Raw genomic sequence first — 22,923 nt, 5'->3', positions numbered from 1 at the left:
AACTGTTAGAGGCTGACCTCCAGCTAAGCATGGTGCTCAGTGTCTTCTGGAAGCCTTTTTTCCAAATGCTCTTTAATAAGTGTCACCGGATTCACCAGACAAGACTGACACTTTGTGAAAGCATCAGGAGTGCGTCTTAACGAGCTGGTATTTTTTCACAAGGTTTTGCATGTTTGCTGACATCTTCACCATCCCATACTCTGAGGCATTTCATTTCCAAGGACAAACTACTAAAAACCTTCTCCTCCATGGGTGCAGGTGGAGCTCAGGCTCTTTGCTTCATTGCAGGAGGAACTCAGTAACATAAGCCTGGATCTCAAACTGCAGCCTGAACCCGCGATGTCGTGAAGTCTGTCACTTCATTGCATGATGAAGCCGTGACGCAGGAGCAAAGTGTTCAGTATACAAGTACTGGCTCTGAAATCAAAACTCTTTCACAGGCAGAGAGGTCTACTGCAGCTAAATTCAGTCTCAGGGATTCCCTTCCCTCTTACTACACCTTCACCTGGGTGCTAAGCGCTCATCTCCCCATAGACCCAGCCGTGCAACTGGCTTTCAATATCCAACTCTGCAGCCATATTCTTAAGCTTAATGTTATTCACATATTTCAGTGATTCATTAAAAGAGGACTTACACTGAGAGTCTAATTAAGACCAAAGCTCCACATTCATTTCCAGAGCAATAAAAGGCAAGTTATGTAAACTTGCAGCAAGTACTTCTTCTTTTACCAGAAGAGCAAGATAAAAGCATAAAACACATCCATAGGCAAAACAGTAAAGGAGGGGAGCGAAGGTTTTGGCAGACAGTACATAAGAGAAGGAAGTCTAGAAAGATATTTTTATTTGCATTTCTTATATGACATTCTCTGGACTTCCCCTCCACCTGGAATACATCAGAGGGAAGTGGAGCGACCAGCGTGATGGCTACTATACAGCCCAGAGACAACAGCAGCTCTTTTAGACTAGAAAATTGGTCTGTCTCGCTCTCCCCATCCCCAGCTTCCCATTTCTCTCTCTTTTCCTGGGGGCTGGACTGCTCGCAGAGGTGTGGGTTTGGCACCCAGGCTCCCAAAGGACTCAAGCAGAGGATGGGAGCACACCGAGCCCAGCTTTTCTCTGCACAGAGCTCCCAGACTCACCCCAAAATCTTTCCCATCCAGTGCCGCCTCTCTAAAAATCCTCATTCCAGCTCCTCCAACTAGACTGAGGAGAATGACACCAAAGAAAGGTTGAGGCATGGTGAAGAGGACAGGTACCCATGTTAAAGGGATCCAATATGTTTAAAAATTGTTAGTTTATGTATCTGGAGACAGCAATAGTGCTTTTAACAGAATTGTGGCAGGAAAGCAGTTCTAGTCCCAAAGGACAGCACAAAAAGGATACGGGGTGAGGGAAGAAGAAAATGCCCAGGGAGGGTGGGGAAGGGGGCTGGAAGACACCACTGTGAGTGCTCCAGATTGCAGAGGGTCTTGACGGTGGGAACAAGGAGTTTGGGTTTGATTTGCTATGTGATAAAAGGATAAAGAAATAGTAGAGGTGATTGCTGTAGCTATCTGGACGGGTTTGAGAGGGCAGAAGGGAGCATCACTAAGGTCAACAGCAAAGAGATTGTAGCAATGATGGTGTGACCTGCGTAGCACATGAAGGTTTTAGTATGGGGAATGGAGAAAAGTGAGATGTTTGTGATTTTATTTTTTTAATGGCATCTGGGATGCCTATGCTTGTTTATATTTGCTCAGGCTGGGTTGATTTGGAAACCCCGTGGAAAAGCAAAAATCAAACGACGACTGAGACTATATGCCACACATGATAGAGTCTTTTATGCCTTGAGATTACAGATTTATCTAATGAGGATCACAACACTTGTTCTAAGAATATATTTGCCCAACCCCACAAGTCCCAAGAGAGGATCCTGCTTAAGAGACCTTTTACAGACAGTGAAAAGCGTACACCAACTCTCTGCCTTACAAAGCTCAGGTTAATAGCTTGAAGTAAAATTTATTTATCCCGGGACAAAACATTTTCTGAGGAACTGCTGTTAAACTGGCACCAGAACATCCCTAGTACTAAGCTCTTTATTCTAGGTTTTATTTTTGCTTAGCAAGGATTTCCATTGTGAGATTTCCCAGTCCTAATCTAGCAAAACACTTCTGCAGTATTTAGCTCTGTTTTCTTCTGGGAGTTACAAAAATAAAGTGCATTGTTAACATGGTGTATTATTTGCTTACAAATAGAGCAACGCCAATTAAGAACCTCTCCTTTAATAGAAAATTAGTAAGTCTACACTGGACCCTGCCAGTGCTGCTCAGATTATCTGAGAATGCATCAGCTTCTGATTTACAGACCTTTGTCTGGGCCTGATAAATCTTATGCCTAGTCCCAAAGCAGACATCAATTTTGTCTCTTACTGTTCACTATTATTTATGGCCTTTCATTGTCATTCATTATATAGCCTGCTACAAACTTCTATACACCTGTTAATTTATATCATAGGCTCTGAGATTTCCTTTCTGGAGATGGATAGATAAATGAAGCAAGCAAATATTAAAGAGGAAATAACTTGCTTAATTGTGTAAGATTTTTTTGAAGTAAATGTATATTATATTCTGAATATGCCAAAGCAAATCCAAGCAACATTAAAATATGGCTGCCAGGGTGATTAGCAGGAGTGAAAGAGGAAAAAAAACCTTCTCAAAGAGGAGAGGGCGCCTTATCAACGCCATGCAAATTTCCTCACCACTGCAAACCAAGAAGTATGCTCCCTTTATGGAAAAAAACAATGGTTTTTTAAAGGCTAAAAAAGTACCTTAATTTACCATTTCTAGAAATCCAGAACATGGCAGATTGTAACAAAAACCACCAGAAGCTGAGGGTTAGGCAAGCTGAGGCAACCTATGGAAGATGAATAACTGAGCAGAGGCTGTCTCCCAGCTGCTGACAAGGGAGCTGAAGTACAGGTGTGATATTAGATGCCTGGCTGGTTCAGGCCGGGATGTTGCAAGCTCTTGCTGCGGAGTTGAATGTGACTTGCACCAGCAGTACCTCTGCAGAGTCCTTTGCGCTCTAAATGCATGTCGCTAGATTGGTGTATCCTTATTGATAGCCGTGTTAGAGCAAATACAACAAGTTAATATGTAATTTATACATGCAGCTTAGCGCTGCGAGCTTATCCATTTGGTAGGATGATTTGACAATGGAGATGTGAGGCCCTAGCTGCTACAATATATACTCACAAATACTCCAGTGCACACACAGGGTCTCATTATCAGGGAGAAATCAGCAGAACAGCCATAAAACAAATAGGACTCACATAAGCACACTGCTCAGGAGACTGTCTGCAATATATGCTCTGATTAATGTCTGGAATGGCAATAGTGCAAGTTAATGCTTCCTTGAGTCTTAGATGACGTGCTTGAAAAGATCTTTGGGAAGGTCATGCCCACTTTTATGACTTGACTGCAAATGGAGCAACCCCCTGAATGCTGACCTTGGTATTGACTGCAGGGTAAGTGCTGGAGAAGATTGCAAATTGGGGAAGATCCGTGGGCGCCAATGGCAGCTCCTTCTCTTAACACCATGGGGCTCAGCATCCTTTGGGGTTAAATTCCTCCCTGTTTCAGAAAAATGACCCTTCAGAAAAGTTTGGAAGACCTTCTGCAAATAAACCTCACTATGACCAATGCACTGAAAATACTTTCAATCCCTGCAGGTATCAAACAATCTCAGGCCCTGACTTTCTGAACTACCACAAAGAAGATGTCCTACCAAAAAAAAAAAAAAGAACATAAAAGCACTGAAATCATGTAGAAACAAACACAAAGAGGTTTCTGCCCAATGCGGTGAGAGAGAAAATGATTAAATCGCATGAAAAACCTGTTGCTACCACTTCTGCATTTGGCCAACGAAGAGGGCTAGAGAGGCCCCACTCGGTAAATATATACTCTTGTTGGATCAAAGGAGTAAGATGGAAGCGAGTCCTCGGGCTCTATGGACCTGATCCAGTTGGTTTTTCTACTAATTTCTGTGGGCTTTGGCTGGTGTCCAGGTAGCATAAAAAACCAGGAGTGGGGCTAGCCTTGCTTGGCAAATGAGAGCCCTGCCAGCACCACTGATTTTTACTCGCTCTGCCCTAAACCTGGGCTTTCTGCTCAACCCTAGAAGGCTCCATACGCAGCAAAGAGCTCGCTGGCACCCAGGAACATTCTAGCTGGAGCCAGGAACGCACGTGGCTGCACAAGTATGCCTAACGTGGGGGCTCCTGACGTCTTCCATCAGTCCTTGTTCACATCCAGCCGTCCTCATGTTCGGTGGTGGGATGGTCTTGATCTCCCCTGAGCACGGGATGCCGGTCGGAGAGTTTCCTATTGGCCGAGCAGCTGCTGCCTGGCTCCGTTCCCTCGGGAAGGACTGAAAACGGAGCCTCTCCTCAGCTCCGTGGTAGGGGAGCCTTCAGCCTGCAAAGCGCTGGGGGCCAGAGCGACGAAAGCAGACCATTCGCTTCCCGTGTCGTGCTTTCACCACGGCCTTCAGGAACGCAGGAGCTCTCAGAATAAAGCTTCTGGGGCAGTTCTTCCTGTTGCCTTGCCTCCTGTAATCACTTCGGGCTTGTTTACATTAGAGAGTTGTACTACCAGTATTTTATACAACCGTAGTTTAATCAGTACAACACCTGTATTGTATCTATCGTTGCCTTGGTGTGAAGGCGAGTATAGTGTTTCTGCGTCCTGAAAAAGCAAGCCAACAACGCGCAAAATGGATACCTAGAGAAAACGGGAATGCTGTTGTGTTTTCTGACATTTCAAACTCGGTAATGAGCACACACTTACCGTGAAATTGTAATTGGTTTACTAAAAATGAGACGCTACTAGATTGTAGACAATTATTCCAAGCTTACAGAACCCAAACAGGAATTAAAACCTTGGTTCTTTTTTTAATCTTATTTTTTCTCCCCTTATTATTAAAGAGGAGAGGAAAAAAATGAACAATGAATTACACAAAATAAGGGATTTATGCCAAGCAGCATAATTCATATGAATACAAGAGACTGCCTAACACTTCCAGTGTACAAAGACAGCAAAACTCTACAAGTCAACACATCCACACAGAGTAACTTAATGGAAACTGCACTTGCTCTGTGGGGAAGAAATTGCTCCACTTTTGGAAGAGTCTGTATTATCTATCAGGCTGCGACCGCAGGATAAGACCGTCTTTAAAAGGACGGAGAGCTCCCGTTCCCCGATCGTGGACAAATAGATAAAGCTCTCAGCTTTACTGAATTGTGACAGATTTAACCCCAGGACCTTTAACTCTTTTGCTGGAGCTGGGCACCTCCATATTCTGGGCTGGAGTTCCCCAATTTGAACACTGTGGACGATAGTATCGCCAAATACCTGAGAAGGGCTTTGTGACGACGCAGTGCTCAGAAAACCACCCAAATATCCTGGCATTCACTGCCAACGGAGCTAAACAGTTGAGGTCTGTGAGAGAAAAGCAGTGTTGGCAGCACAGGCTCTGACTTCTGTGACAAAGACCCTAAAGATAAAATATCAAAGAATAGGATTAAATCAGTAATGAATATACCAATGAATAAAATTGATGTTTTAAGGTGCTAAGGCTACCATTGCACATTGGAAAAGACATACATTAAAAAAAAAAAAAAAAGTTGGTATCCTGTGGATATTGTAATCTAGACCAGGCAACGTAGGGGAAGGAAGAGAAAGGAGTTTCCCTGCTTTACTTGGAGGCTGAAGCACGGGCTGGTGCTCCGACTGGCCCCACGCTGGGCGTTTGCAGGGGAGCTCTGACGGGACCTCCGCTCCCCCCCTCCACTCACACGGCACTCTCAAACTCACCCCTTTTTCTTTTCAAGGGCACCAAAACCCCCAAACATCACCCTCGACCCGGAGCCTTAGTCCAGCGCTTTACATCTGCGGCCACCTCTGCCTCCCCTCCCGCTGCTCTTGCAGCCCGGAGGCTCCCGGGACAACCCAAGGCACCGATATTCCACACACACACACCCCCCCACACACCCCCCGCCGCCTCCGGCCCCGTTCCGGCTTCCAGCGGGACCACGGGGGCACCCGGGGCTCCGGCAGCCGGAGTTTTGCGGCGGATTTCGGCGGCGGCCGGGTCTGACCCCGGGTGCTGCGGGGGGAACCGCGGCCGAGCCCCGGCCCCGCCCGCCGGCCCCGCGCTTCTACGCTGCCTCCCTCTGAAGGCGCTCACTTTTGATGGCATTACAGCTAATTAAAATTTAAAATTCAAATCAACTATCGAAAAGGTCATCTTGAAAAATCCGTAGGCATCTGGTATTTATCAGCTGACGCGCAACTAAAGATAAATCCGGGGCAGCGCGTCACCTCTCGCCCCATCCCCGCCACGGGGCAGGTTCCGCGTAACTCCCGCTGGCCGCGCTTCTCCCCCCCCCCCCCGGTCCCTCCGCGGGCGCGGAGGTTGCTCTGCTCTCCGCGGGGCAGCCCACCCCTCCGCGGCACGTCGGGCTGCAGCGAGCGGGCGTGCGCGCCCTCTCCGCGGCGGCGCAGCGGAGTTGGGAGCGGGACGGCGGCGGCGCCGCCAATGCAGCGGCCAGGAGGGGAGGAGGAAGGGGAGGAGGAGGAGGAGGAGGAGGAGGAGGAGGGGTGGGGGGGCAGGGCACAGCCGGCAGCGCGCACCGGCCGCCGCCGGCAGGGCTGGCCGGGGCGGCGGGGGCTATTGTGTGCACCAGACGGGGACACACGCACACGCACACACACCCGCGGCTCGGAGGGAAAGTATCGCGAGAGCGGCCGGCTAACAACCTGCTCCACAACGCCGCCGCGCCGCCGGCCCCGCGCCGCACCCGCGGAGCGCCGCGCACCACCGCGCACATGCGGACGCAGAGCCCCGCCGCCGCCGCACGCCGGTAAGTAGGCGGTGAGCGGGCCGGGTGGACGAACCCTTCCACCTCTACGATTCCCCCCCCCGCACGGGGAAAGTCTTCCCTGCAAAGTTGGGAAGCGTGGCTGCAAGGGGGGGGGCTCAGAAAAGCGGCTCCGCGGTGCCCCCCCCCCTTCGCCCCGCGGAGCCGGGCGCCGGCGAAGGTCACCGCGGCGGGCTGCGGGGAGCAACTTTGCGGCGGGAGGTGGGGTCCGGGGGGGGGGGGGGGATGTGGGGGGGAAAGGGGGGGGACGGACGGGGACGGGCTCGGGGCAAGTTTGTGGGATTTAATCGCGGGCTATAAATGGGGCTGCTGGAACTTTAAAAGGCAGCAAGCTGTGGTTGGCTGGTAGCGAGATTTGGAGTAACATATGGCATTAAAAGGCGCACAGCTGGAGGTAGCATTTCCATCGCAGTGAAGTCAGAGCAGCTGACTCTCCAGCTTGCGGTGTAATTAGCAAACCGAGCACTCCTCCTTCCCTCCCTCCCTCCCTCCCTCCTCTCCTCTCCCCTCCCTCCCTCCCTCCCGCCGCGCCTCGCTCGCACTCGCGCACGCACCCGCGCCCGCGCTCCCTCCTGCCCGCCCGGCTCCGCGCCCGCGGCCGGCTCCGCCGCGCCCCGCGGGAAGGTAAGCGCCCGGCCGCGGCAGGTAGCCGGCTGCAGCCTCAGCCTTGCCCTCTCGCTGTCCTTAACGCCGCTTATTTTCCTTCTTGGCTTTTAATAACTTCGAGTAAAACTTTTTTTCCTTTATTCCTTCCCCCCCCCCGCCCCCCGCGACTCCTTCCGCATGCGGGTGCCGGGGCCGGGGGCGCTTCTCCCCGCCCGTCCTTCCCACCCTGCTCCGTCCCTGCAAAAACGCCGCTTCCCCAGCGCCAGCCGCGACTGTTTTGTTGTGATTCGGTGCATAACGACTGAGGATAAAGTTTAAATGTGCGTGTGTGTGTGTGCGTGACATGGGTGATATGCTTTATTAAAAGATGCCCCGAGTTAGCGTTACTGGGAAGACAGCCTGGGAGTTTATGCTTTTTTTTGTTTGTTTGTTTTGTTTTGTTTGGGAGGGGGAGGTGTATGTGTGTTTTCCTCCTCTTAATTTTATTAAAGTGCTTCGTGGGAGAAACAAAGGTTGGAGGGGCTGCTGCTTTACTAGCTTTTGTTTACTTACAATCAAGTTTTTCCTGTTCAGAGCAGGTGCGAAAGGATGAGAAGTATGTTGTGTTGTTTTTTACCCCCCCTCCAATAAAACTATTACAGACAATTAACAGTAAACGTTATCTCCAAGGCTGTTTCTTTGGCTTGTGTTACCAAAAAGCCGATCTGTTTGTTACAGCTGCTAGGAGGCTTTAGTTTACAGTAGCATTCAAGTTTTTCCTGTTTTGAACAGGTTATGAAGGAAGAATGGAGTTTCCAGACCATAGCCGCCAGTTGCTGCAGTGTCTGAGTCAGCAGCGTCACCAGGGCTTCCTGTGTGACTGTACTGTTTTAGTTGGAGAAGCTCAATTCAGAGCTCACAGAGCCGTTCTTGCCTCTTGCAGTATGTACTTCCATCTTTTCTACAGGGACCAGTTAGACAAAAGGGATATTGTGCATCTGAACAGTGACATTGTCACAGCCCCTGCCTTCAGCCTGCTGCTCGAATTCATGTACGAGGGAAAGCTGGAATTCAACAGTCTCCCGGTTGAAGATGTGCTGGCTGCGGCTAGCTACCTTCACATGTATGACATTGTGAAAGTCTGCAAGGGCAAGTTGAAAGATAAAGAATTATGTTCAGAAGAGAAGATTAATGATGAGGCGGCTAGTTTGGAGAAAGCGGAGCATTTTCTAGATGCCGGAGTGCCCCTGGTCCACGAGTTTGACCCAGGAAACAAACAAAAATTCAGCGTTGCAGAATACGAGAGAGCAGCAGGCAAAGAAAAGGTCAGCAGTCACCCCGCCTGGTCCTCTGATCATATAAGTGTCAGCTCTGTGCCGACAGAGGCAGAACCATGCGCCGCAGCAGCTGGAAAAACAAAGGCTAATGTCAATAGTTCCACAGGACCTTTGTCCCAAAGGTCTGTTAACCATCCCCTGGCTTCGAGTGATGTGGACTGCGCGCTGGATTTGTCTTTCAAGCCCGTGCCGGGGAGAGATTCCTTACACCCCTCCTATGTCTTTGGACAGCTGGCTTCCGACAGCCAGCAGCAGGGTACCGAGCCACTTGTTAAAGATGAACAAGACTTGCTGTCAGATCAGGAGGACGGCGAAGCCAGGAGTCCGGAGAGTCAGCATTTTGGGAATTCAGCCAAAAGCTTAGTGACAGGGTTAGGACACATGTTCACGGGGAATGGCAGCTCTCATGCCCGAGAGGAGGATATAGATCAAGAGCGAGACGAGAGCGAGGACGACATGGATTCGTCGGACATCTCCTCCTCGGGCATCCTCGTGCCTCCCGGGCATATCTGCATCTGCCCCCTCTGTAGCAAGGTGTTCCCGAGCCCACACATCCTTCAGCTGCACCTGAGCTCTCACTTCCGCGACAGGGACGGCTCCCGGACCCGCCTGTCCCCCGACGGGTCGGTCCCCACTTGTACCCTCTGCGGAAAGACTTTTTCTTGCATGTACACGTTAAAGAGGCACGAGAGGACTCACTCGGGGGAGAAGCCCTACACCTGCGGCCAGTGCGGAAAGAGCTTCCAGTATTCCCACAACCTCAGCCGCCACGCGGTCGTGCACACCAGGGAGAAACCCCACGGGTGCAAGTGGTGCGAGAGACGGTTCACGCAGTCTGGGGATTTGTACAGACATATCCGCAAATTTCATTGTGGCCTTGTAAAGTCCTTGGTTGTTTGAGAGGCATGATTTTTTTTTTTTATTTTTTTTTTTAATTTCCACCCCCTGCCCTTTAAAACAAAATAGGAAAAAAGGCAGCATCTGAATTTTAATTCCCACCCCTCCCCCCCTTTATTTTATTTTGGTGATATTCACTTCAGGTATATGATCTTTAAAAGATGCAGAGGTATACACTCCAGAGGCCTTTTAATGCAATCCTTCCACCTCTCCATCTCCCCCCTTCCCCTGCCGCCCTCCCTTCCCAGCACTGTCCTTTAGGTTTTCTCTTGCGCACCCATGTTACATTATTAATGTGAAATGATCTAAGTAATTCTGCAGTGATTTAGCATCTGTTTTCATGCTGGAGTACTTGCTTTGTGGTCAAGGGTGCTTTTGGGTTTTCTGAGGTTTGTTTTTTTTTAGTTTCAAAATTATCAGTAAATTCTGGAGAAAAATTTGGATTCCTTTAAGCTCCCCTAATGCTCTCTGCATATTGCATAGAAACATCCAAAGAGATGAACTGTGATTTGAATACATTTCAGTGTAGAGAAACTTGTCTGCATATCGCAGAGTAAACGGCCATACTCTTATTTTGTAGAGCTAGACAAGACCTTAAATTGGCCCCAATTATAAAGGGGGTTGAGGATTCCTGGCTGCATCTTTGGTACTAGTATTTTTTATTTTTTTTTTAATTCTGATTATTATATTAGAGTAGTTCTGCAGTCGGTCCTAAAATCTGAATGAGAAGTTTTTGCCTCGGGACTTGACTTAAATTTTCCCTTCCCCCCATCCTCCTCTGTGGACTGACCTACTGAAAAGCTGCTTTTGAGCATAAAACGTGGACAGAAAAACTCTCTGTCTGCAGCGTATTCACTCCCAAAATACTGAAGGATGCACACTAGGACATATGAAAAATCGTATGATACGTGAATATTTTCATTCCCATGTTGACACCCAAGGGCTGATCCTGTCCCCTTTGGTGGGGTCAGCAGCCCCAAAGCAGCTAAATAACCCGTCTTGATACCCAGCTCCTGGGGTGTCTTAGTTCAAGGTAACTCATACCACGTGTGTCAGGAGGTGCCCTGCTATCTTGTCCGAAAAGTTTGCTGCTACGTTAAAATCAGTAGCTCAGAATTTTATTTTATTTTTTACGAAGTTGGTAATTCCCTCTGGGCCAAATTCTGTGCAATTGCCGGTATTTTGAAGGGGCAGTTTGAAGATAAACCGCTGGAGGGAAAGCATGGCCCACCCTTCTCCCCCGTGTCCCACCTTTTGGGGGGAGTTTGGGGGGTATTTTTAGGTGGGGTTGGTTTTTTTTTTAGTTTGTTTGTAAACTGAGGCTGCCTGTAACTATAACCAGTTTTTACTCCAAATAACTCAATTACTTGCCTAATAGAGCATCCTTTGGGCTGTGCATGACAGTAAATATTAGATTATTCCCTTCCAGTCAAATTACCCGTTCAAGGTACACGTACACGGGACTGAAATATAATAATAATAATATCTGAGGGTTTTGAATGTCATTCTGCTGCATTAGCGTTGCTTCACCAGCTTTCTTGACACTCCTGGAGTTGTTTTGTGAAACCTAAGTGTTTATTTTTAAATGAATTTGAAGCACTGAGTTAGATTATTTTAAAAAGCTGTGCTTAAAATACTGTATTTCATCTTACGAAGAAAAAAAAATCTTCCAATGCCTTCCCCTTCTGGTCCAAAAACTGAGCACTACCTACATAAATAATATGGGATTCATCATTTTTTATTTTTTTTTAAATGAGTACTTCTTCTTTTAAAGAAAATCAGGATATACTTGTTACAGCCTCCTCTTATTATTCATCTCTTAAACTATGAATGTACATGTAATGTGAAATTTTGCTTCTATTTATAGTTTTGGGTTTTGTTGTTTTCAGTCTAATTTCTCGACTGTAAAATATTTTTGCTGAACCTGTTACATATGAAAGTTGTGGGAGAGTACTGTATCTTGAACATAAGTGGCTTTGGTACTGTGGTCTTATCCTACTTAATCAATTTTTTCTTTTTTTTTTTTTTTCCTTTTTGCTGTGATTGGAAATAGCACTGAACAAAATCTACTAAAATTAAGTTATTTTTCTTTCTACTAAAATTAAGTTATTTTTTTTCTCCTGAAGATACTTGATATAGTATTTATTAGATTTTTTTTTTTTGGAGTGGAATTATTACTGTTAATCTATTTCAAAACTAGTTAATTTACACTTCACTTTAAATTTAATAACAATGGATTTTGCATGTTGAACTACATGTAAAGAGTTTATTGTAGAGTCAGCATTACTGAAGTTGGTAATCTTAATTTTGCATTCTTGTGACACTTTTTTTGCATTTCAGTCTTCAGTTACTGTTTTTTTGGGGGGTTCTTTTTCTGTTTTTTTGTTTGTTTTTTTAGAAGATCATAAAATAGGATGTGCCATAAGAACATCATTAGCGTATGGAGCAGGGAAAAGTTGAAACAAGTTTGTGTCTGATCTTAGTATAGAAGTAATTCATTAAACTGATTCTATGAGCATGCTCTGTACTGCAGTGAATATGGGGCAAAAGGTTTTTTTAAAAAAGAAAAAAAAAGAAAAAAAAAGACTTTCTCATTCTTGACTACATCATGAACACGCTGTTCTCATAGTCTGGTATTTGTGTTCCCACTCCTCATAGCTTGAATTTCTAAAGTAAAAAAAAAAAAAATGTTTGCACTTATTTTTGTTCTTAAGGTGACTTTTTTTGGCTATCTCTCTGTGTGTCTCTCTTACTTTTAAGTTGCAATAGCTCGGAGCATGTTTTCAAAATGGTTCATGACTCTACAGAGAAGTACTAAAAACATTGCACACTTACGCTCGTCTCTTCATAAACTATTTCACTGTGGGGCAGTTACTGTCTCTGTAGGGGACAGCCCTGCTCTGCATTTTAAACACTGGATTTGTCTTCTACTACAAACAAATACTGTGAAGTTAATGTAAAAAGAAAAAAAAAATCATCGATATTTTTAATTGTTTTTAATCTTGGTGCAGTTCAGATTAAATATGTATATTTAAAGACACTAATTTTTGTGGGAGAGTTTTATAGTATACAGTATGTAGAAAAGCTATTGGAATGGAATATATTTTATAAAAACGTTCTATCACTGTTTTATAGTGAACTATTTTTTCTTCAGTGTTAGTGTAATAACTGTTAGTCTAGATACGACAATCGCAGGAAGAGTGATTCAAGCTACTGTTAGCGCTTAGTTTTGCGTGGAGTTCTGTTTGCAACTGTATTGGTATGTGCTGTACAATGTGACAATCGTGACTAGGATTGTTGTCTTTATAAATTTACACAAAATAAAACGTGCTAGAGTTGTAAGCTTGAGCCTCCCTCCTCCTCCCCCCCTTTAGCAGAAGGGGTCTGGTGTTTGGGTTTATTAATACTTATTAATAATTATTTAATTTTTATTTTATTACCATTTTACAGGTGGTTGTGCTTTTTTTTTTTTTAAATTATCATTATATACTGTAATATTTATTTCTATTTCAGAGCCACATGGAATTTTAGGCATGTGAGGAGCTGCCATGTCTCAGTCAGAGTCTGACTGAGCGTTTCCTTAGTCACTGGGCAGGATTAAACCCAGCCCCACTTCTGCATTTTAACCGGAGTATCAGGGAGGTTTGAATGAGCTCAACTCTCCCTGCGATGCCTTGAGCTTTGGACCAGCCCTGCCCCGAGCGATACTGCTTTGCAGCCGCAGACGGGTGCTGGGGACCAGGCGATGACCCCTGAATGCAGAAGTGATGCGACGTGCGAGGACAGCACGGCAAAGGGCACTTGTGCCCATCGGCATCCCAACGCCATCGGGCTGGCCGGAGCCACGTCAGCTAACTTTCATGAAGGGCTTCTCTTAAGGACCGAATCTCTCCCAGGCTTGGGAGAGCTGAGGTCTGGCCTAACTCCTGCTAACGTCTGCCTTAAAACTTGGGTTGACTTTTTAGCAGGAGCTGCGATTAGGAGGAAGAAGACAGGAGCTGCCCGTGCTAGCTGCTGCTCAGGAGAGGAAAATAAGCTGGTGGGTAGGTTTGCACCTGTACTGCACACGCTGCATCTTGTATTTCTTAATTATTTGGAGGCGAAGGATCCTGGCAGAATCAGAGTGCCTCAAAATGGTGCTGGTTGAGGGATGGGTAAATTGCAGTTAATGCTGGTGTGGAGGCACAGCTATCTCTCCCCTATTGCTATCACGTAGTTGCTTCTTTGCAATCGGGTCAAAATAGGTATTTCTTGCATTCAAGCATGAATCCTGCCTCACGGAGCTTGTGCCTCCATCCCCGTCTGCGGGGGGGGGCAGAAAGCTGCCGGAGATGCGCAGCGGTCCTGCTCTGATGTAGTGTTAGAAACTATAAATATATATATTTTTTTATTTTTTTGTTTTCTGCCATTGGGGGGTTGGTGCCCCTGCAGCTGCTTATTTGTGGCACACTCTGTTTTCACTCTTTTCTGCTGTTGTGGGTGTGTGGAAGAAGATTCAAAGGTGGTTTATCCTCCCTGCCCAACAAAATTAACTATATATGTCCAAGTCTGGGTGCTGTGCTAAGGACGGGGGAGGCAAAAGGCTTTTCTTTGAGGGAGAGGGTGCTCAGAAGGAAGCGAGCTCGAAGCTAAACCTGGGAGGTGGATGGCTTGCAAACAGGCTATAAATAACCATGAGTAGATTGAGGAGAGCAGCCCACATCTACTCTGGCATGGGCATGCTGTGCCCATTTTCTTTGTTGATAGCAATTGCTAATGTGAATTCTGGCACTCCAAATCCTGATGCCTGTTGTTCTGATAACATAATTAAATCTTAGGAATGCGAAATATAAAAAGCTTTGAGAAGAAACGAGGCCACTAAGCGCAGGTACTGGAAAGGGGGGGTGTGGGGTGCATATGTACCGAATAAGCAACGGGATCCCTCTAGGCAAGGTTCCCAGCTCGTGGGTATGCTGGGAGTGATCCTGCCCTTCCCTAAAGGGGGTGACCCCCAGGAGCATTTGCTGCCCTAACCTGGGGCTGCGAGGGCTGTCATCTTCCAGGATTAAAGCACGTAATGGGCTCCTTAGGTTGGCAAGGGTCAGTCCTAGCAATGCCAGCAGCTGGAGTTCCTGCCGCCCTTGCAAAGCCCGGTTCTCCTTGGGGTGACTATTTATTTTTAGCTTTTGAAGTGTTAAGTGCCTTCTGGAGGTAGTCTGGCCTTGGTGTACACACAGGGGTGGCTGTGGATGTCCGGGTGCATCTGGCTGTGTGTCCCTGAGTGCCACTGCGCGGCTGGAGACCATGGAGGAATGGCCTTTCCCTGGCTTGGGTGCGGGTTTGGACCGAGTGCCTCCGGACCACTGCGGAGAGTTCATGCTGGCCCGTGGGGATGGCACCAGTTGAGGTCCTTGGTGCTGTTGGATCCTACATTGTGGGAAGCGATGTGTGGATGGGCCATATTTATTGCTTAAATTAGATTCTTGCAGGTGAAATAAGCCTCCAAGCCTGTTAACGAGGGAGGTCCCCAATAAGAAGTAGTTGGGGTGGAGGGATCTTTATATTGCCCACCTTGTTGGTAGTACCGTCGCCATCCAGCTTCTACTGGTGCTCAGGGTTGGATCATGCCACCCTGAGCTTTACTTGCCGGTAAGTATCTTTCTGTGCCGTTTTGCTGAGGAAGGCGTACAGCAGAACATGAAACAGCAGCTGTTATCTGAGGAAATCAATGGCAGGTGTGACCCAGCAAAAACAGCCTATGTAGGACAAAGCTGGGCTCAAGCGAAATGGAGTCGAGCCTACGGTGCAGTTGGTGTGTGAAAATGTCTTGTCCTGGGAGGAGGAGGAGGAATCGTGAACGGGGCTGCGAGCAACCTGCCTAGAGAACATTTTGTCTCAAATGACTTGATGTTTTGTGCTGGGGAGGACCTGGCTGGAAGTGCCGCAGATTGAGCAACTTTGTGCAGTGAGGTGTCTGTCATAACGACAGGACTGAGGGATCCTGGTTTCTCATTTTTCATATATGGGGGTGAGCCTCTGCTGAAGGATGCCGAGTGCTTTCCAAGCACGTACCCTGTGTATGTGCCATAGCCCTCCGCTCTTTTCCTGACTGGCTCTTTTAATCCAACTTAAAAAAAAGAAAAGAAATTGCTCATGCTGTTTAACAGGAGGAGAGCAAGCAAACACGTTATTGTTACCTGTTTCCTGTTTGTTGTTCTTTCTCATACAGCTGCACGCTTCTGTACACAGCTGGCTCCTCTGCCCTTTCAGAAAGATCTGTTGCAGAAAAGTAAAGTACTTGCCAACCTGGCTTTACAAAAAACCCAAAACCAACCAACCAAAAAAAACCCCTCAAAAAAACCCCCAAAACAACAAACCCAACCCCCCCAACTCCCCTCCATAGACCCCTGATAATATTCTTGGGCCTTGTACGTGCATCAACCTTGCATGTGCCCTACCCCAGGAAGAGGAGTCGGGCACAGGCAGGGATGAAGGCTGGTGCTGTCACCAGCCAAAGCAGCCTGCGCTGGGCAGCGCCACCAGTGTTTTCCAGTGGCAGAGGGTGGGTTCTGGCATCCCAAGGTGTTTTGAAGCACTATACATTGGAGACCTCAGGACAGAATTGCCAGGAAAGGGATGTTATCAGTCTTAATAACATAGGAATTTGAGGAAACAAAAGTTCAAATGATGACCTTATCCACAGGTTACTTCTCCCTGGGGATAACTTGGCCCACACACTCTGTTCCCCAACCTTCCTTATCTCTGTCTTTTTTTTTTCTTTTTTTTTTCTTCTTTTTTTTTTTTTCCCCCCCTGTGCTATCCAGGTGGTGTTACGAACCATCTGCTGCAGTGATTCAGCAGAATCCATTTAGCGCTTTCCCAGAGAGGCCAGCATCTGCCAGGCAAGGGGGAGACTGTGGGGAAGCCCAGCACATCTGCCGCCGTGTCTGCGAGCAAGGTCTCGGGTCAGCCCCTAATCTCCTCCCGGCCATCCCGTGGGATGCAGGTTGCATGGGGGAGCACAGCGATCTTCACCATCATCATCGTGGCTTGTCTGGCTCGATCAGGTTGGTTAATTATCAAATGGCTGTTTTGGCTTTGGCCGTGGAAGGGAAGAACGTCCCTTGCGCTTTGTGATGCTCTGTGGTGTCTGGTCGGTGCTTGGCAGGCGCTGGGCTTCCTAGCTGGCACAAGACAGGAATGAGACAGTGCCATCTTCGTTTCCAAGGTCATACTGAGAGAGCTTGGACTTGAAAGCACAAGTGCAAAAATGTAGTGTCTCCAAAGTGGGGGAAATAAACGAATTGCTTGAATTTTGTTCCAGGATAGGAGGGAGAATGATCTTTCAGATAATATGAAGAATTTCATTAGCAGCGCTGACTTCCCAACCTATTGGTAAGACTCACCCTAATGCTTGGCAGCTACTGCCAACAAATACTGGGTCAGTATAGAAAGTAGCTACCTGGCAAGGTGTTTTGAAAGCCTGTACACATGTGATCCTCTGGCAGGAAACATAATAGATCTTGTGTTCAAAAATCTATCATATCTGTGCGATGGGTTATGGCGATGAGCACTGAAAAAGGACTGCGAATGGGTTGTGACATTTCTCGTGCACTGGAAACTATATTTTACAGAAGGCCAGCGACATTTGGAGGAGCAGAAGCTTCTCTCTCCCTTATTTGTAAATTAGATAAAAATACCTTGGTTTTGGTAGACCAGGAGTAGTCACAATGAGAAGCACTTCAACTCTTCTAATGTCTAATCAGCTGTCAGAAGCAGTTGGTTACCTTTTAATTATTTCCTTAGCAATGCTTTTACATGTAAGTTTTGTTTCTGAAACATTTTGTAAGCAAACCCTTTCCCCCTGCTCCTGTCAAAGACCACGCTCATAATCCTGGGAAGAGACCGTGTCTGGGCACCTGATCTGTCCTTCTGCTCCTGGGCAGGGCCGACTTGCTATTAGTTTTACCTGACAAATATGTGCCTAACCTGCTCGTGGGAACCTCCTCAGGCAATCTGTTATGGTGCCCACCTGTCCCTTAACCTGGAAAGCTCCCCCCCCCCCCCGATTTCTAGCCCAGGTCATACACTCTGATGCTTTCGCCTTTCCAGGTGGATAAGGAGTGGTCTCTACCAACAGTGTGAGGACTGAGCTGTAAAAACGGGCTTACGTGGGGAACTGACCCAACTTAGAAACTAGACCTGGATGCAGAGTCTTGGGCAAAGCAGCCAAGCTGCAGAACGAGCTTATTCTAAAGCCCCCTGGGTGCTTTATTTCATGGCCATTAAGACACAGGAGGCCCCAGGGCATAAGCTGCTGTTTCTAGGTGGGCAGCATGAGAAATGGGCTGTTGGGTCAATGCACGCAGAAGTGCCTTCTGTAAAACCTGCAAGGTTAAGACCTCAGTGCTACGTTCGCGCTTCAGGAAACTTTTAGGGACCTACATATGCTTGGCCAAACATGGGCTCTGTTATCCTGTGGCTTATCTTAGGCTTTTGCTTAAGGTAGAATTTTGATCTCTTTTTAATGAACAGTATTGAAATTTTTAAGGGGGGGGAGGGGAACCGAATGTGGTTGCCTTCCCTGTCTTGTAGCCTTCAAACTGAATGTCTGGTTCTAACTTCAGAAATAACCCAATTAGCCTCTTACTAATGATATTAATTTTTTTTGCGTTAAATTGAAAGAAGGGTGTCCAGATACATCATACTAGGAAAAGGGAGATGGGCCAGGCTACACCAGGGGTTATTGTGAGACCCATTAAGAGTGGAGCTGGACCAGTGTAGGACAGTGTAGCCTGCGATGGTGTTGGTAAGTGAATGAGGTGGTGAATATGACGGTCCTTCCTGCATTCTGCCCTGTAAGGTCCGAGTGCTTTACCTGACGTATGTTGAGAGTATGGTGGGGAAACGCACTGCTGGAGGGGAAAGGGTTTAGTGCTGCTGGGGCACTGCCAGAAAACACCAGGTCTGTGAGACCTGGTGCTGCACATACCCCATCATCTCTGCCCTGCTCCGGGCTGATGGAAGGGTGAAGCAGGATTAACGCCTGCTCACCATCATCCCTGGTTTGGGCAGTGCCTTGTCTCCTGGTGCTTCTCCTACACCTGGGAGACAAACTTTCAGTTCCGTGCCTCTGAGGGATCACGGAAAGTTTGTTTAAGCTCAAGTTTAGCCAGGGGGGTGAGTTTTGCTCTAGCTGGTAAGCAGGTCTGAGGGACCTCTGCTGAGCTGCTCAGCTGCCACCCAGTCCTAGTTTCAATGCTATGAAACTGGAGCACTGAATTCTGTTCAGCTCCACATATCCAGAGGTGGTACGGTCTCAAACACCCAATGTTGTCTTGTCTGGACCTTCTCAAAGCTGGGGGAGGGAAGGAGCTGGAGTCAGTGATGCCATTCAGTGCGATAACCCAGGGGTGGCAGTACTTGCCGGGGAGGTAGGCAGACAGATCTTCAGGTCTTTCACAGCATTTTGAGACTTGAACTTGCTGTTCCCAACCTTGACAAGTCCCTCATTGCCTTGGGTGCAGCCAGCAGTGTCTGCAGGCGGCTCTCCATCCCCTCCTGCAAGGGCGATGGAGGAGGCTGGAAGAGATGAACAAAGAGGAGAGCCAGACTCTGCACTGAGCAGATGGGAACAGTTTTGGGGAAGGAGCAATCTGAGGTCGTGGACTTGAACACAAAAGGGGCAACTGGTTTTTGGCACAAAGTAGAGGGCTCTGGGCTGTGGTCTCACCCTGAAACGATGGTAATAGCGCTGCTGCTTCTTGTTGCTGGTGCTGACGGGGCAAAGGTGCTCTGGCTCCCACTGGCACCAGGTTCCAGCAGGGCAGAGAAACTGCAATACTTCCTAAGCGCTGCATTTAACTCCTCGCCATCAGCAGAATCAAACTCTTGTTACCTCTAAAATTAGGCTAAAAAGTCACCTGAGACTTTCAAAAACAAAAGCCACCTGTTTTATTGGACTCAGGTTTTTTAAGCCTTGCTGCTTGTAAAACTAGAATTTAAAAGATCAGACAACACTTTGTTCTACAGTATTTGCAAACATCAAAAGATGCCAAAACTTACTGAACACTGCTCTGAAGTACAGTATGAGCACAGTGACTTTCTTGCAGTGTTTCACTGTGCCTCCAGTAGCATACTGGCAAATTCTTCCAATGCTTTATTATTCACCTTCAAATCAGAAGTTCTGGCTTTTTGTTTCATTTATTTCAAACCCAACAAAAATTGTCAATTGTTTTCAGAATAAGAAAGTGTAGGAGATTTACTTTGCAAAATAATTTCTCAAAATGTGCCTTTTCGTGTGTGGTTTTGTCAGTTTACTGGGTCTTCAGGGTACACGATGCGGCTCTGTGCAGTTGATGGAGCGCAGGGGAGTGTGGGGATGTATCAGGAATGTAACTACAAAACCCGGATTTGTCCCCCAGGATGATCTCATGCACAGCCATGATATCTGGATCTCTTAATTCTCGTCTCAAGTTGACATATCTAAAAGCCGTGTTGCTAAAATGTCAGTTCCGGGAGTTTCCCTGGGAGAGCCTGTCTCCACATCATGACCTGGCACAAACTCCGTCAGCTTTTACAACTGCATGGTGTTAAAGGGTTCTGTGGAAGAAAAATAGATGTAGTGAGAGCTCTTACTGCATCGCTGGCTTTTGGCACTGCAGCCAAAGCTGGCTGATTCAGTGGGTTTTAAAATATGATTTTTTAAAAGTTTTTTTTTTTTTTAAAATTGGCTAAGGAAAGCATTAGATTTGCAGCTTTACAGGTAAAAGTCTTCAAGTTTGCCATCGCCATAGATTTTTCAAGTGTGGAGGTACCAAATTGCAGAAAATGAAATGCACTTTCTATAGAAAGCGCCTGGGTCATTGATCCTATCCTGCGGAGCTCTGCCCCAGCGGGGCAAACTCCAGTGGAGCGGTGCAGACTTTTGCCCATGTAAAGGCTGTCGGACGGGCTCTGATGTTGCATAACTTCCGAGTGGGCACAACAGTGTCGGCTACCTGCGAGCCTCTCCCTCTTCCTTGTGTACTTTGAAAACCCGAGGGAGGGAGAGCAGAGACCGAGTAAGTCATCGGGAACAGATGTTGAACAGTAGCAGTGAAACAAATATTTTTATGTTTATGCTACTTCCATTCAAGGGTAATGTTAACACCGATGTGTCTGTGTTAATTTGCCCTTTCCTCAGCGTAATCCCATCTTAGAGCCCTCGGAGCTGGTTACTAATAAAAGTCTCCTTAGAGAGGGGTGAGCACTGAGCTCCTGAACATGTGCAGTTTGGGTTCTAATTCTGCAAAGCACCTTGGTTATTCCCTCGCTTATGTGTCATTCCTTCCCCTGCCTGACCTGTTTGCTATCCCTCTGCTGTGACTGGCGGTTTGCTTTGCGTAAGGAGGAAAGACACTACCCAGAAGGACTCAATTCCCCCCCCCGCTCCCCCAGCTTTTCTTTTCCCCAAAGGAGTTTCTGGGTAAGAAGCAGATACCCTGTTGGTTTTGGGTTATTTTTCTTTCTTTTTTGTTTCCAGACATCTGCCTATGCCTCTCTCCAGGCTTTTCCTTATAGATGTGATGGGCTTGGGGTGCACGGCTGCCCTTCCGTCCTCTTGTCCCCAGCTCGGTAGGCTGAGAAGTGCCCGGTTCCCCTGCCCTGGAGGATATTATCCCCGTGGCAGCATCTGGCTCTTGGCAGGCTTTGCCGGCAGCCGTGCTGGCAGGGTTTGGAGTTCCCTTTTAGCTTTGTCATGTGGTAATCTGTCAGTTGGCTCCTCGGGCTCCCTTGTTCTCCTGCATGCTTTTTCTTCTCGACAAACCTCTTAATTCGGAGCTGGTCAATGAAAGCTTTGAGAATGCTCCTTGGAATTGCTCTCCACGAGGCATTTCTTTTGCTTTGCTCCAAAGAGGGACTTTCAGCAAATCTTTATTGCAATGGAAGCAAGAGGGGGGGAAAAAAGCCGATCAAGTTGCTAGCGGCTCAGTGGAGTCTGTTAGTGTCAGCGGACAGGATAATTTACTCAGCCGATTGTTCTGGCTCTGATTATTTACAGTAACCCTAAAAGCCTTGCCTCCCTCCCCAGGAAGGAAGCACTGGTGGCTTTAAACAGCAAGAAAAGACTTTAAACAAACCAAGAGTAAAATATGAAACGCCAGCTCTGGTGTTCCTGTTGAAAATGAGCGTGTTTGGGGACAGATCCTCAGCTGAAGTAAATCCCGTCTGTCCCCAGGATTGTGTCACTGCACACCATTTCAAAACCGTCCCCCAAGGATATTACTATTCTTTTCTCCGTGTATGAATAAGCCACTTACAGTGCATAGCTGCTATATTACAATTTCCTAAGAGGTGCTGGCATCTGGAGAGATTACATTCCACTGGCCCCTGGGATGGAAAGAATGAGTTCAAGAACAAAGAATGAAATCCTCACTTCTGCGCTCAGAAATCTGATATTTGCCAAAGGGTAGGGGCGAGCTGGTAGCCAGACCTCAACGTTGCCGGTGCTTGGTGCAACCTTCTCTTCTGCCAAAAATCGGGCTGCACTGAACCATCCATAAAATTAAACTTAATACCACTCAGGCTGAACTCAGTGGGTGGGAGGGGAAAACAAAACAAAACAAAATCTCACCGGTGAACTTTACGACACCAAAATGTGCAGGATTAACAACTCTGTGATCCAGAGTCTATTTGCAGGACTGGCGTGGTTCACGCCGTGGTCTTGGCAGCCGTTGCGCAGCCCCGGCACCTTGCTCTGCAGAGACACCTTTCTGGGTGGGAGGAGGATGTTGAACGCCTGGCTGCCCGCCAGCTAGCGTTGAACCACCACGCAAATTGCAGCGTAGCTGCAAAAAATTGAGATCGCCCACTCCTAGCAGTCTGTGCCATCGGCTGTCTGGCAGGATTGATGGTTGTCACTACCGAACGCTGCTGAGCTGGAGCCAAAATCAAGTGAGTGGATGTCCTCGTGAGCCTGCCTGGGGAAAAAGGAAAAAAAAAAGCAACCTTAAAAATCTAAGAACTTCTTTTTAGTTTAGAAACTAAACTAAAGAGGCTTGTTCCACTTTATAATTGCTTAGCTAGGAAGAAGGGCTGGGAAACATTCCTGCTGCATGCAAAAGTGGAAGGTCACAAGTTTTCAGCTGCTTCTTGGTACTGTTTTGGGGTGGAGGAGTCTCTGGCAGGGAGCAGGGAGTCTGTCTTCTCCTGCTCAACTGTCCCT

General features: G+C 47.3%; 1 protein-coding gene across 2 annotated transcripts; it reads left to right on the top strand.

Annotated features, from left to right (window-relative positions):
• The first annotated feature begins 6,825 nt into the window (after window positions 1-6,825).
• ZBTB42 (zinc finger and BTB domain containing 42) lies at window positions 6,826-13,079 on the top strand. Of its 2 annotated transcripts, none has more exons than XM_075753419.1 (2): window positions 6,826-6,900; window positions 8,296-13,079. In XM_075753419.1, the coding sequence occupies exon 2, from the start codon at window positions 8,310-8,312 to the stop codon at window positions 9,738-9,740; it is 1,431 nt and encodes a 476-aa protein (XP_075609534.1). In that variant the 5' UTR covers window positions 6,826-6,900; window positions 8,296-8,309; the 3' UTR covers window positions 9,741-13,079. The 2 variants fall into 2 exon arrangements, with proteins under 2 accessions (XP_075609534.1, XP_075609533.1); XM_075753418.1 differs by lacking the exon at window positions 6,826-6,900 and adding an exon at window positions 7,448-7,542.
• The last annotated feature ends 9,844 nt before the right edge of the window (window positions 13,080-22,923 follow it).

Source organism: Balearica regulorum, chromosome 5 (genome assembly GCF_011004875.1).
Source record: "Balearica regulorum gibbericeps isolate bBalReg1 chromosome 5, bBalReg1.pri, whole genome shotgun sequence".
Classification (NCBI taxonomy): Eukaryota; Metazoa; Chordata; class Aves; order Gruiformes; family Gruidae; genus Balearica; species Balearica regulorum.
The sequence above is the reverse complement of the archived record's forward strand: the minus strand, read 5'-3'. Positions and strand labels throughout refer to the sequence as shown.

Bases quoted from the DNA above. Each gene is read 5' to 3' on its own strand.
- ZBTB42 (XM_075753419.1), top strand. From the start codon at position 8,310: ATGGAGTTTCCAGACCATAGCCGCCAGTTGCTGCAGTGTCTGAGTCAG.